This window comes from Pieris brassicae, chromosome 9 (assembly GCF_905147105.1).
Source record: "Pieris brassicae chromosome 9, ilPieBrab1.1, whole genome shotgun sequence".
In the NCBI taxonomy this organism is placed as follows: domain Eukaryota; kingdom Metazoa; phylum Arthropoda; class Insecta; order Lepidoptera; family Pieridae; genus Pieris; species Pieris brassicae.
In genome coordinates this window covers 17,442,689-17,457,823 of record NC_059673.1, presented here as the reverse complement: position 1 = coordinate 17,457,823, position 15,135 = coordinate 17,442,689, and the positions used below count along the sequence as shown (strand labels likewise).

Sequence of the window (15,135 nt, the reverse complement as noted above, 5' to 3'; positions counted from 1 at the left end):
ATTTTGGCTGCCTCACTTCCATCATATACATGATCATAGATAAAATTTTCAACGTACGAAAAGCGTTATATTGTCGATCTGACGGCTGACACTATCTCTCCAAAGAATAAACAAAAATAAACAATAATACATATTAAACATGGCGGACGAGTTCGCTGAAATTGGCGACGACATTGAAAAAGTAATGTTTATAAATATATCATGTTGTTCTTTTATTATTTTATTAAAACGCTTTCTTTCCTTTCAGCTAAAATCGATAGTTCGACAATCTTTTGCTCGCATATACGCCTCGTTAAAAGCCAGAGAGCTGAAAACATTACGACAGCTAGAAGCAATTTATAAACAATGCCAAGACAACGAAGATCAAAAAAAAAATTGCCTTAAAAGCATAGAGATTTCTTATGACAATGAATCTGAACTATTGAACAACATAGGTAAATACGGCGCTGTTGAATTTGATAATTTGAATTTTGATAGTAGTACTTTTTTACTGGAAGATTATGTAAGTCCATACGACGATCACATGTATTTGTATAAAAGTATTGAAGATATGAAAGAATTAGAGATAATAGAAGAAGCAGCATTAAAAGAAATAACTAAAACTGAAGACTGTGTATGTAATGTTACTATAAGGCCCGAAGATGTTGCCAAAAACTTTAGAAACATCAAGCTTGATGAAGCTACAAAAGAATGCAATAGCAAAGAAGATCTGGATACTAGAATAAATATAGTTGAGAATAGCAGCCCAGATGAAACAAGTGAAAGTTCAGAGAATGATGTAAAAAAAATAGAACCCACAGAAGATTGGCTTAATACTATAAAGAATCAGACTGAAACTGAGCCTTTGCACACTACAGACCTTATGGAACATAGCACTATTGTTTGCTCGTAGCATAGGTAATAATGGCATTTTACTTAATTTTATTACAGAGAATAAATTTTTATATTTTATCTTTCATATTAGTTTGTTCTAGACCCTTTTCTTTGCTTTCTGTCTATTAATCGTAAGCTTATTGCATGTTTCATAAATTATATTATGCTGAAAGTAATACATACTTTCTTTAATTGGTTTGTTATAAGTCACACACAATGGCTTCCATTCATTTTAATTTGTATTCTAGCAAATTTTTAGCTAAAAATAATTTAGTAAAAGAGTTACTTCTGTTATTTACAGAAAAAAAGAAAAAATATAGAAGCTTGTGATTGCCTAAACAGCCTTAAATTGAATTAACATTTTGCAATGCTTTTAAATTAGCTAGTAAAGTAATGTCTCATAAAAATAACTCTACCAACAAATAGTTATTTCAGAGATATCTAATAATTATTCTGTATGTTGTTTGATATTGATGACAGTTACGCTTTAGTAATAATGGTGCAGTTGGTGATAAAGTCAATTAAAACCTACATAGAATTAAAGAATGAAGTTGGTACCCACTCATCAGTGTATAGTGACACAGGAGTACATGCAATATATGTACAGCTATTTAGTTCATATAGGATTAATAAAAAAAGTCATAAAGCATCAACTTTAATTGTTAATACATTTTTACAAATGGCGTAACTGAACTCTTACACTAATATGCATTGACTTTTGATTACATTTTCTAATGAATAAATATTACCCATTGTCTTGCACTAAGTGCTGACCAAAATAATTAAAAACCAATCTTCCCAACCCATTGCCCGATCTCACAATTATATTATGGTTTATGGCACTTATACATGACATATATTTAACTCCCTCTTCCTTACATGAAACCTGTTCTTATGGAGATATACTAGTTTGTACTCGCTTCACTGGAAACATGATGGCACGAAAAGATGTGCAGGTGAATGTTTTTAAATCTAAGTGATATTTTTAGATATGTGCTAAGGGCATAAAAATATACACTACGAATACTGAATAGGATAAATAATTCGATTATATTAGGCACTAAATTCTTTTGGATGGGTACGCTTAGGCCACATCAGTGTTTTTCAACTTTATTGTCACTCACTGGACAAGATTAAAATGTGCATTATAATGATGCGTGTACATTAAATTGACAATAAGTTAGTATAGGCTTAAATATCGATTAGAAGGGATACATGAAACATGAAAGATATCTAAAGAAGTAAATGGGGAGTACAAAATTCAAATGAGTACAAAGTTTGAACTAATAAGTAGGGTGTAATCTAAGTTATGATTATTTAAGGCTAACTTATATCGTATATAAAGTCTACTATTGTACATTTAAACTTAATAAGACACTATACAAGGCCAAAATCTGTGCATACCGGCGTGACGTCACGGTTGTTCGGTTTGTCCGTATTTGCGGCCATATTTAGTTCCACTAAAGTATCGACACTATTTATACTGACTCCTTTCAATATCTTCTGGGCGGCTAAACTCGTAAAGTTAAAGCTCAAGTCACTAAGACTAGGAAAATTGTAAAAATCCTGATTATCCTTTTTGCCATCTTGACTTAAACTGTACCGTTTCTGTTTATTGTCTATGCAATTTATTTTCTCGGACGACGTATTGTCTTTCAACGACTCTTGGTTCTTTAAAGCTAGGTTCGGTTCCGATCCTAAAACTGTTGGTTTCGTATCGATTCCTTTTGTTAATAGATTTGCGATCGACTCTGAACTCATTCTGTTGTTTGGAAGGCCATTCAACATTTGTAAAGCAGCTGCTTTCTTCAATAAATCGACACTCTTCAGTTCGCTATTCGAGTTAATATTCGTTTGCATGCCACCATTAGCTGATGATAAGGAGTTTTTCTGATATCTCAGGCTTCCTAATGAACCGATGATGTTATCATAGCTTTTCGTAGGTGTCGTGGGGTTGCTGTTAGGCGTTGCTTCAATGTTGTGTATGTTATTGTGTATGGCTGGTGAAGCGGGATTTGATGCGATATCATTGGTATTATTCAATTGATTTTTGTAAACGAAACTATTGTTATTTGTGCCGCTGCCGATTTGTAGTGACAGTTTTCGATTATTATTCATATTCGCCTCATTCATCGAGTTTTTGTTAAATTTATTTTCTTGTACTTTAATTGGCTCTGCTTCTTTGTACTTTTGTTTGTTATTCTCAACACTTACATCAAATGACGTTTCGGTTGGGTTCTTTGCTGTTGAATTTGAAATACCATTTTGTACAGACACTACTTGCCTGTCGTCGTTAATAATGTAAATGTTACTTCCATTACTTGTTTCCGTAACTTTACCATTTTCGAATGTAATAACCGATCGTACTGGTGAATTTTGAACGAAAACTTTCGTATTCGTCCCGCCGTTTTGATGTATTGTATTCGTTGTTACCTTAAGAGTAATCGAGTTGTTTGAGTTGGAGCTCGCGAGCATAGCGGTTGTAGGGTTTTCTAATTTAGATCCAAGATTTTTGTTATGTAACGGGGTCGCAGTTTTTTTGGGCGTATTGGGACAGTTTTTTGGAGACGTCTTCGGTGATGTGCCATTTTTTAAAGTTTCACCTCCAACGATTGGAGGTTTAGTTCTATACTTATGGAGGCTCTTTGGAGAACTCTGCAAGCTTTGAACTTTCACGAGCGATTGCGCTCTACTAAGTCCTGGTGCTCCACTAGCGTGACTAGGTGCAGGTTTTAAAGTGCGATCGGATATGTGCGATTCTAGACTGGAGTGACCGCTGCTGCCGCTGTTGTAGCAGCGCTTCATTGGGGAATTCTGATCGGAGTGTGCGTTTCTGCTATCTTTCCTTGGCGTGCGATGCGGCGTTGTGCTCTCCAAACTCGATGGACCGCTGGTAGACATGACGTGGTCTGAATAATCTACCCTTCGTAAACTTCCGCTGGGACTGTCCCTCAACTTCGGATCGCTGCTCCTTTGAGGTGAACCGAAGTGGTCCAGAATTGTTTTGTTCGTTGAGCTTCTGCTGAGCGTGGATCTGGGAAGACTACCAGAACTGGGACTGGACTGTCGTATGGGAGAATGGTCGTAGTGCAAGGAGCCTGCTAGACCAGACTCTGTGGACAGGTGCCGTTTGTGCCTTCTGGGCAATGTCGATGACCGATTGCTTATCTCCGATCCGTCGTAGTACGATGACATGAATGATGTTTGACTCTGCAGTGACTCCTGGAAATAAACAGTTTTTAAGATACAATATTATATTCAAAATTATTGGTAAAAATTTACGAAGTTCAATTTTGCTACGTTCCCAATGATTTACAGATATTGTTAAAAGAAAAAAACATAACGAACACATTTTGATCTAGTAAAATATATTTTGGTATAGTCGCGAAAATTAAAACGACACTAGTTTCAATGCCTTCAAATATTTGTTAAGCATGAACAGAAGGTAGATCTATAAAATAGATGTAATAATAACCTTAGAGTCAGTCTGTGTAGCGACGCAATGCAGATGAACCGCCTTGGAATTGAACCATTCCGTTGGCGGGAACTGTGCAGAAAACGTGCTCATTGCGCGGGTCTGTTTGCTGCGGCCGCTTCGTCTGAATAAGCGGGAGAGCAACGACACTTTCTCTGTAAAGTAAATATCGATTAAAATATTGGCATTAAACACAAGGCAACTACGGTACATAAATTAACTTTGTAACTATATCGTCGTATAATCGCTACTTTTCCACACTGTATTTAAGTTAACAAGTGATAACTTAGCTGTGTCCTTACCCAACCCCAGACGAGTACTTTTCATATTAATTAACAATATTTTAGATAAAAATTGCAAAGCTTCAACGCATGACAATGCCTGCAGATGATAAGAATATGACTTTCAAAGATATTCTTTTCATGAAGCGTCATCATTCAAATGCAAAATAATAAACGTATGCAAAAAGCTGGCATGCGTTGCAACGAAAAACAAATGCTTACTAGGCGACGCAGATTCTACGCTAGGCGGGTAGTCAGTGGATGAAGAGCTGTCTGTCGTGTTCGCATGTTTGTGGTGCAGGCTGCGGGTAGATGCGCATCGCTGCAAGTATTTGCTCGACGAACCGAATATTCGAAGGGAGTGTCGCCGGTCGAGCGAGCGCGGTGCTGGGAAAGACGCACTACGCCGTTTGTTGGGACGGCCGTATAGAATCTTGTCGTTTGGATTGCCTGAAATGAGATAATCGTTTATATATACAAGTACAATTCGTGCCAACGTACCTAGTTTATCACATATCATTAAAAACATTTGTGTAATTTCATGAGTAACAACGCGGACTTCAATGAGCAGCTTATAAGAGTAAAAAGATCGATAGTTTGTATTTAATACATGAGATTTGATTGAGGTGACTGTGATTATAGTAGAAACTCTTAGATTCCAGGGAATATATCCAAATAAGTAGTATTTAATCAATTACCGTCGTATAATAATTGGTATAGCTTGATGAAACCGATATATGCAATGTATGTTGCATTCATATCCTGAAATGTAAACTTAGCAGCGAGAGAATGTAAACAAATTTGACGCGAACAGATAATTATCATCGGCTCAATATGTTAGCGTTTTAAATAAAGTATAAACTGTGTGCATTCACATGTGACGCACAAAGAGATGCGCGTGCACATGTGCGCATAAATCTACTCTGGACCCGACGGCCGATATATTTCAATTATTTTAGTAGCTTTTGTTCAGATCTTACTTTAGTAATGTGATTTTTATTTCCCTACCTATTAACTCAGTCTTAGATAGCAAAACTGAGTACTGAGATGGAACTCATTTATAAATAAAATAAAAGGTGCAATAAGACAACAAAGTACATAGTAATGCCCTAAGGTTTATCAGTTTTATGATTCTGACAAATATAGGAATAGTACAATTTTTACGACTGATGTAACTTGCAAGTATCTGAGCCCATAAATGTAAAAACATTTGTCTCTAATGCAAAAGATCTCATACGAGTATAAGCGAGTTAAGTTAAGCGACTTTAAAATGTGGTATTTGTTATACAAATTTAATAAACAAACATATCTTTCATCTATTTAACGAAGCGAAATATGTCAATCAGCAGATCGTAACTCCAGTCAAACGTTCGCACATTCATAGGTACTATAAACATTAAATTACGAGTCTATCTTCGCGACTCATCGCCGAGCGGAATGCAAACCATTAACATACCTGCGTCCGCGCATTGGGAATGTGACATGAACTATTTTAGTCACCTTTCACAATTTATTTGAATGCCTGTTTATTTACGCGAATCGGTGGCTACATTTTACGTTTGTGATTTACTTGAAATTTGTAGTACGATTTTGAGCGCAAGAAGTGGAAAACTACATATTATGTAGTTCTACACACTAACACTGGAGGTAGACAAGAAGACATTTGATCACACATTGCCAGCCCCCGAGCAAGCTTCGCCCAACTTCGACCTGTATTACCGGCAGTCACGGTAGTTGACGCGTCGAATCAAGCTTAAAATATTCGGATCCAACATCAAATCTGTTGTTCTATGGGTGTGAAACGTTGAAGGTCACTAAAGACATCTCGCACTGACTTCAAGTGTTCTTCAATCGCTGTATTCTGAATATCTACTAGCCCGAGAATATCTCTAAAGAGTGACCGGCTGCCAATGACACAGGGGAATCCTAGTGTGAGGGTCAGTGCACTTTCTGTTTACCTAAATATCCTTTTTATTTGTGTAAAATAAAAATTTATTTTTTAAATACAATATTTAAACATACACTTATATGTAACATAATATAAGCGCTATTAATTGTAGTTTTTACTACGACTGCAAAAATGTAAACAACCAGCCACGAAAAAAGTAAAATCAAATTCAAATTATTATCATCATAAATACTTTAGAAATAAAGTATATACCTGTAAGACAATATGTAAAAGGGCGATCATACTGTTAAAACCATTTTTTGCAGCGTCGTTTTTTTAATTAATATTAACCGAATTTCGAATTTAATTCTTGTCTAAGCCAAATGGCTTAAGCGTCCATATCTCATCCCTGAGGTTTGTCCCCGGATCTTTCTATGTATATTTAAGAGCCAAATACGTATAGAAATCTAAGGCAGACCTTAGATCTTGTAACTATTTTTACTTTTAAATATGTGGCACTCGCAGAAATGTTAGATTATAATATAAAAATGACGATATTATGAACAATGCATTGTGATACAGCTATATTAGTTGTGTAAAAGTAGGATTATCCAATAATTTAATCTACCCAAAAGAACCAATACTTAACCTTAACCAAACTTGCTCTTAACTTTGCTAGTAACAACAAATAATTTTAAGTGTTAATGCGATATAGAAGTTTACAGCTGGTTCACCCAAGATAATACATGTAACCTAAACGATTAAAATTATAATCGAGTTGTCGCAGCTATCAGATCGAATTACCGTCGGAACTCGGAAGTCCTTGCAACGAAAGCCAGTCACGACTTGGTGTGAATTAAAACACATTCACGATAATTGTTATTATACAAACTGTTACATAAAACTAGAATGTTGAAGTTCTATCAGAAATTGAAATTGTTTAAACCTAAAAGCTTCCGGGATTAAATATATTTGGCAAATTTACATTATTGTAATGTTTTCGAAAGATTTTTATTTTTAACTTACTGCGTCGATAAGAAACGTTCATTCTCAAGTGTATAACATATACTACAAAGACACATGCTACGTGTGTGGACACGTTAGCCCCGTTTTATCTACCTTGGAAAAACGCAAATGCTTTAGCGACCGTAGAGCAGAACGGAAAATCATTAAATGATAAAGTATAAGAAAGAGTCTTTCGTCCAACTTTGAGGTTGTTCCACATGCGCTAATAAAAGATTAAGTTGGTGTCTGGTAGATAGTAATGGGGATCCCAGAGCTGGTGCTTTCCTCGCTCCACGAATAAGCATTGCAATACAGCAAGGAAATGCTGCCAGCATTAAAGACCCAACATTTTAAAATTTGTTTTAATTTTCTATTTATGAATATTTTATTTGTAATAAAATTACTATGTATATTAAGAATATTGCAAATACTGTTAATGGAAAACCATGTAAATAATTAAGTTTAACGTAAAAAAAACAAAGTTCTATCTATTTGTGAAAACCTGAGGGTTTCCAAATCGCAACTGTACACAGGGAGATCTGCTAACGGCGGATCACCGGCGGATAACAGAAAAACAAACCAAAGATACAAAGGCTGGTCGCGCCAATGGATTATTATTATACTAAATCTTATACTAAAGTTCGTATATGTGTACGTAAATGAATAAGATCGTTACTTAAAAGGCATTTAATAAGTCTTATTCATATCTAGCAGCACATTCCGAATATTAGAGCCGTTATTAAAGTAAGTATAATTCATAATATGAAGAACACAAACACATAAACAGATTATCCATATCGAATTTTGATTTAAATTTGTTTTAACAAGCTTCCTGATGTCCTTCATACAAAAACACATTATGTTAGATATCCTCAAAACCCATTTATAGACGAACATGTCATGCGAAAAATCTTAGTTATTTAAGGCCATCCTTATAAGTACACGGAAATTGTTGAAAGCAATTAACGCAGCCTTCGAAAAGACGGAAGAAATGTCAACAACCTGTGTGATGTACATAAATAATGAAAATATTAAACCAATAGGAATTAATTATTTTGTTGGTTTTCGAGTCAAAGGGCGCTAATTCTGAGTGCGTTTGTGTAAGGTTGGTATCGACTAGCGCTGGTCTTTGCAACTTCCAATAGCGATAGGAATCCCGACTTCAATGTTGAGGTTTTGTGTCGAGATTCGCAACCTTGGGACCAACTATGTTCCTCTTCTTGTAGTGCCATCTCCTTTCGATAGTAGGCGATCATTTTGGCTTGGTGCTTTGACTAAACCATTGTCTATGATTTTTCTACCAAGACGTGTGTCTCCGGCCAGGTCTTCTTCTACCTGCCACTTTGCCTTGTATTTGAAGGAGCTGCTGTCGCTCGACCAACCATCAGCGCTAGAGAATTTGAGAGAAGTAGGTATATCGATATATCGAGGACGCTTTTGCGACTCACAGTTTACAGGTGTTTGCTTAAACCTTTACTTGTTTCCTTACAAAATCTCAAATTGAAAGATTATTTTCTGCTCTGGCGAAACAATGATTCACTCAATATGTTATAAAATCGGCGCCAGCGATGCAACTCATTGAAAACGAAAATAAACATCTATTATAGGTTTTGTTGATATGCGTTGGTTAAGTTTCAAGTGGAAATAAAAGTATGCGGAAATACTGAGCAGAATTGAATAGGAACACAGTTTTAAGTTAAAGCACAAGCTTTCTTTAAGCTTACTAGACTTTAAAAAGTTGAACTGAGACTCCAGGTTATATTGGACGTCAAACATTTGTTAAATTCATATCACCACTTGCATAATATATAACAATTAAAAAACTTGTATTGTAACCATTTAAAATTAAGAATTTTCGTCCATGTAATAAACTACAAAGATGGAACGAAGAACGTATCAAATCCACTTCTTCCTTCCGTCTCAGTCCTTCTGTGTAACATAATTGTTCAGAATATAAAGTTATCCAAAACACAAACGCCACATATAATTTAAAAAAAATACTAGGCTAAAATAAGGTTTAAATTATGACTGTCGCTAATTTTCAATTCATTCTTTATTTCCGTATACCCAACCAAAACCATTTGCGTAATGAAACAAATTCTAATTTTACGAGTCAAACCAAGCAAAATTCTTTAGATTTCATGTTATGTTTGGTCATTGTTATTAGTTTTAGGGAATGTTTATTATAATTAATTTCAACTTCTTAATAACGAAATCGCGAACATTGTGTCAATTGTATGACTAAGTAAGTAACATTTAAAGAAGGTGTAATGTATCTACAAATTAACAAATTGTATCTAAGTGTATATAACTGCTACTAAAGAGCCGTGTTGGCCTTGTGGCTTCAGCGTGCCAATGTCAGCCTTTAGGTCGTAGGTTCGATCCTTGGCCTACCAATGGACTTTCTTTCCATGTTGCACATTTAACATTCGCTCGAACGGCATCGTGAGAAAACCGGCTTGCCTTATACCGTAAAATGTGACGGTCTGTGTCAGCCACAGGAGGTTGACAAATGATCATAAAACAGATACAAACATCTGACACCCAAAACTAAAAAGGTGGTAGCGCCACTGATTTATTTTATGTAACTGCTACATTAATGATTTATCATAATCACAGTTTGAAAACGCTATAAATTAATATTTAACACGTAAATTAAAAATCAGCGGACATGATTTACATAAATTTATTTATTTACATATTAATCAAAATAAATTTTCAATTTAATATTCAGCAGTAAATATAGATTTCTATTTGATTAGACTTTCAAAATTAATTATACAAACAAATTAAATACTTCCTTTGCATTCCTTTGTATAATATTCACAACAATACAGATCTAGATGGCAGATAGCAGTTGACATAACAAGCTCTATAATATACGCACGTTATCTTTTTAGCACTTACATTATAATAATAATAGATCATTTATTTGCAAAGAAAGTGGTACATTACATACAGATATGTAAAATGAATGGTATAATAAATATCATATCATATTATCATAATGTCTGAATTCACTACAAAAGAAGTTGCGTTTAAAAATTTAATACAATAATCATTTAGTGGCGTTACAACGCCATTTAGATACTTGCATGGAGGTTTCTTAATGTAATTTTTTCATAGGCGAGGGCAATATGTGTTTCTACGCAATATAAAAAAGAATCTATAATATTGTTTGAATGCACTATTTAAAGATTAAGAATTGCACGCTTATTTTAGCCACACAAACATTAATATATTGTGAAAACCGTTCCGAGAATCCTGCTGAATATACGAAAGATGACCGACATCAATTAACCACTAACATTTATCAACGTGTCTCGAATATTCAGTTATTTTAACAAAACGGATGCGCGGGAGTCGCATTGGGAATGTGGGTCGAGGCGTGGTATGTTGTATTTTATGTAGACTAGCTGCTTCCTGTGTCTGCGCTTAACTATGTCTGACAGGTTTAATACAAATTAAACTCTCCTCAATTGTGACTGAAATATTTAAATTCTCACCGTTGAGTGGAATTCCTGTTGTATATTGTTTCTTGTTATTTAGTGAACGAATGAATGTCTATGAATGAATATCAAGAATAAAATGAATGCCTTTTAGATCTTTGGTATTAAAATAACTCTCCGTGTACGTTTTTAAACTCGCTTATTCGCTTTTTATTATTAGATTTTGTGAACGGTTATTGCTCTGAGAATAGTACAGCGTATGATGGCATAAACTATAAACAGAACTATTTTAATTTGATTGATAATTGATTTTGGAACAGAATTTCTTTAACGAACATAAACGAAAATTTATAACATTACATAACGTTTACAGTGTCGCCTATCAACGCAAGTCGATCTTGCAAGTATCATCCAGAACAAAGTTAAAATTATTGACTGTACAACCACAGTTTTATACAAATTAATTAGGATTTTACTAGGGCTATATATCATGTATAACGTTTAATACCATTAAGAGATAAAAATATTAACCGAGGAATTTGGTTGTAAGATTCATAGAGACATATCTTTATTGGGTCTACAGATTATAGATCAAAGGCCAGGAAAAGCACACAGCGATATCCGGTTACTATTAAAAATGATATTTAAGTACGGATTTGAAGCCATCTTTGTTCTTTTCGACAGGAAATTGGAATTAATGATGTCTATTTAAGGCCATAATTTAAATGATACAACATCACATCTACTAATTAGAAATATATATTTGTTACTTTGAAGATATTTCTTATGAACCGAATGAGTCTTGTGAATTGTAGTTTAATAATAAACTATTTATATTATATATACTAAATATAATAATAGCGACTGCGCTTATTTATTGCTATGATGTTGTACAGTACGGAATAGTAATGTGTCGTTTTTGAAGTTATAGTTTTTTTGGCGCGTTAGAAAAAAATGATGAGAGTAAATTTCTACGATTTTACGCGCGCGCAAAACCGACACCCTGAAGTTACCATAGTCAACATTATAATATAAAAAAATGTCTATTTCTTTAATTATGAAGGCATATTTTTTGTGATATTTAAATTTTAAGTAGATAATGCGTTAAAATAAAACATTCAATGTATTAAATACCTTTTCTCTATTGTTAGTGTCGATTTTTCTAAAAACGTAGAATAAGACAAAAGATAAAAAAAATACAAATTTTTTTGTCTTGTTGCGCGTATAACTTCTAAGGCGTAGTACACAGACATGTTATTTTTTTATGTAACAGGAGGCAAACGGGCAGGAGGCTCCTCTAATGTTAAGTGAGACAGCCGCCTATAAATACTCACATTGCCAAAAGGCTCGCAAGTAAGGCTGGGCAAGGCTTGCCTGATAAAAATAGGTACGCGATTTCTTGAAGGACCTTTCGAGTTGGTCGAATTAGTTCGGAAATACTTCAGTGGGCAGCTGGTTCCACATAGTGGTGGTGTGCGGCAGAAACTGTCTAAGACACGCTGAGTTGTCGCTGACGTAGAGGTTGTACGGATGGTATTTATTAAATAAAAAAATTATTTAACAAATCAATAGATTTTATAAAGTGCGAAATGGAATATTACTAAACGCGTTAACAACAGTACTACTAATCAAGTCAATATTGCTTGCAACCCTAGTGATACTAGTGGACTCAGTTTACGCACTTAAACGCACATGAAGTCCTGGCCAATTAAGTAGCCAGAAGCTCAGAAGTTTCCTGAGTGACTTCACTGCTGCGAGGTTTACTGCTCATTTGTAAGCAACAACCGCGTCTTGGACTACGTGGATTACTGATTGACAAAGAGATGTTGATATAGAAGACAAATGGCCTGTAAATGAAGCTGTTGAAGCTATTTGCTTTCCAAACATATGACTTTTCCGTTCATGCAGTCTTACCTTACGGACTTGCACGTTTTGCCAAATACCAGGAACAATGACGTAATTCAAATTATTTACTGACCACAATGTTGTCCTCGAATATAGAATAAATTAACTGTAGCGAATCATAATCTATGGTCAAGGTTAATCTTGTGGTTATAAAAACATGTCATTTATTATAATTTAGAATTGACTATGATTGTGATCTTTGTCGTTTAATCAATCGTTTAATGTAAAAATTAATATAATAAAATAATATAATAAAAGCAATAAAAATTGCTCAATCGTTTAATGTAAACGATTGAGCAATTTTTTTCCATAATAGTGTAATTTGTGAAACAAAACAGTTGTTTCTCTGTAGACAACTAGGTGCCTTATGTAATGAAACTCAGTACTGCTACAAGCGTTTTGAGGTCTGAGCCTCAGATGTATGTGTCTTTTTGTCAATCTAATAGGCAAGTAGGTGATCAGCCTTATGTAAAATGACTCAGTAGCGCTACAACCTTTTTTGAGGTCTGGGCCTCAGATTTATGTATCTGTTTCATGATCATTTGTCAATCTAATAGACAAGTATCTGCCTTATGTAACATAACTCAGTGGCGCTACATATTTTTGAGCTCTGGGCCTCAGTTTTTTTATTTGATTCATAATCATTTATCAATCTAATAGGCAAGTAGGTGATCAGCCTCCTGTTCCTGACACACGCCATCGACTTTTTGGGTCTATGGCAAGCCAGTTTCCTCACGATGTTTTCCTTCACCGTTTGAGCGAATGTTAAATTCGCACATAGAAAGAGAGTGCATTGGTGCGCAGCCCGGGATCGAACCTACGATCTCAGGAATGAGAGTCGCATGCTGAAGGGGCCAACACTGCTCTGCTTATGTGCCTGACAGTAAATTTTTGGGTCTTAGACACGCTGGCAACTTTTTCCATCACCGTATGAATATTTCGTAAATGTTCTAATCGAAAGAAAAAATTGTCCAGAGTAAAAGTCGTATTTATTTACATTGGGATTAGGTTAATAAATTATTTCAAATAAAATACTAAGTACCACAAACATCTTATCACAAGACGGCAGAACTTCTGATATATTGACCGTTCTCACAAGATATATTTTAACAGTCGCCGATAACTTATCAGTTACGATGTCAATGGTTCAGATTACTGGACAGATTCCAGGCTAAGACCATCACCAAGTATGGTGCGGCGCTACCTTTCATGTATGGTAATTTCAAATCGTGCCAACATGTATGTAAATATACTTTCTTGTTTCTAGACAAAGTTATTTTATATTTTAAAAGTAATGAATATCTTCAATCCCTCGACCCCACCTATTTTTGCTCGTGCTTACCATACTAGGGTCTCGCGTTTGCTTTTTAAATTTCAGTTCTTTGTGACTATAATCAGTGGTGTATACAAATATTTGTTTACAAAACACTGGCCTTAATTAGTCTGTTAAGTAGAAGACAGCGTGCTACCAATATCCGGATGAAGACTGCATTTATCTGCATCTCATCGTATGACGGACGATTTCACCGTTTTCTAGCTGTTAGTAGGCAAAGAGGTGCATAGTATTGTGGTTCAAATAATAGAAATGTCATCGAACAATTCTCAAACTAATGTGTTTCATTGTAGACTAAATACACTTATACTAACATTTGTTTGTGCTGACAGTAAAAGCATTTATATACTGATTTTATGCAAGCAAGTTTTACGTAACAATTATTGTGTAGCTAGAAATCGAACCTGCCGAGTTATATATATAGACAATCAGGAATTCGGTAGTGATAATTAAACAAATGAATTATTAATTTTAGTACGGTAGTGATGTCAAAAGTGCAATAGGCACTATCTTATAGAAAAAAGCTCTAATTTTTTCGTTGTTTCGAAGTTAAATTAAATATACGTCTATGAAGCTCTTATCACTATTGGTCTTCAACAGTGCAATTTGACGGATCACGAAACAGAAAAAAAGAGTCTTTTGTATGGCCAAAATATTAACTTGCAGTAAGACTGTCATATAATAGAAAAAATAACTTAAACGTACAATTGTAAGTTCTCTTAGATTACTATCTCGCAGTAAGATTGTCAAACATTGTGACAGAACATCACAAATAGACGCATTTACATTATTAAAAGATATCTTTTACTGCAGCAAATGTACCACATTTTACTCAGTCATTGTAGCAAATGAGATATTTATTATAACTTTTCATTTCGGACATATTGGAGCAGATTGCAATAATTACATCGTTTTGTAAACGTCAA

General features: G+C 34.6%; 2 protein-coding genes across 3 annotated transcripts in view; one reads left to right on the top strand and one right to left on the bottom strand.

The window, feature by feature from the left end:
* Positions 1-101: 101 nt before the first annotated feature.
* Positions 102-956, top strand: LOC123714217. Its single transcript, XM_045668409.1, has 2 exons — positions 102-181; positions 248-956. The coding sequence occupies exons 1-2, from the start codon at positions 140-142 to the stop codon at positions 890-892; spliced, it is 687 nt and encodes a 228-aa protein (XP_045524365.1). The 5' UTR covers positions 102-139; the 3' UTR covers positions 893-956.
* Positions 957-1,560: 604 nt separating this feature from the next.
* Positions 1,561-15,135, bottom strand: part of LOC123714357 (putative uncharacterized protein DDB_G0277255) — a 157,538-nt gene continuing 143,963 nt past the window's right edge. The window contains exons 7-9 of one of the 2 annotated variants that reach the window (XM_045668583.1): positions 4,852-5,079; positions 4,349-4,503; positions 1,561-4,095 (exon numbers count right to left, since the gene is read on the bottom strand). In XM_045668583.1, the coding sequence (XP_045524539.1) occupies positions 2,251-4,095; positions 4,349-4,503; positions 4,852-5,079 (2,228 nt within the window). In that variant the 3' untranslated portion in view covers positions 1,561-2,250. The remainder of the gene's footprint in view (positions 4,096-4,348; positions 4,504-4,851; positions 5,080-15,135) is intronic. The other variant, XM_045668584.1, reaches the window with a different exon arrangement.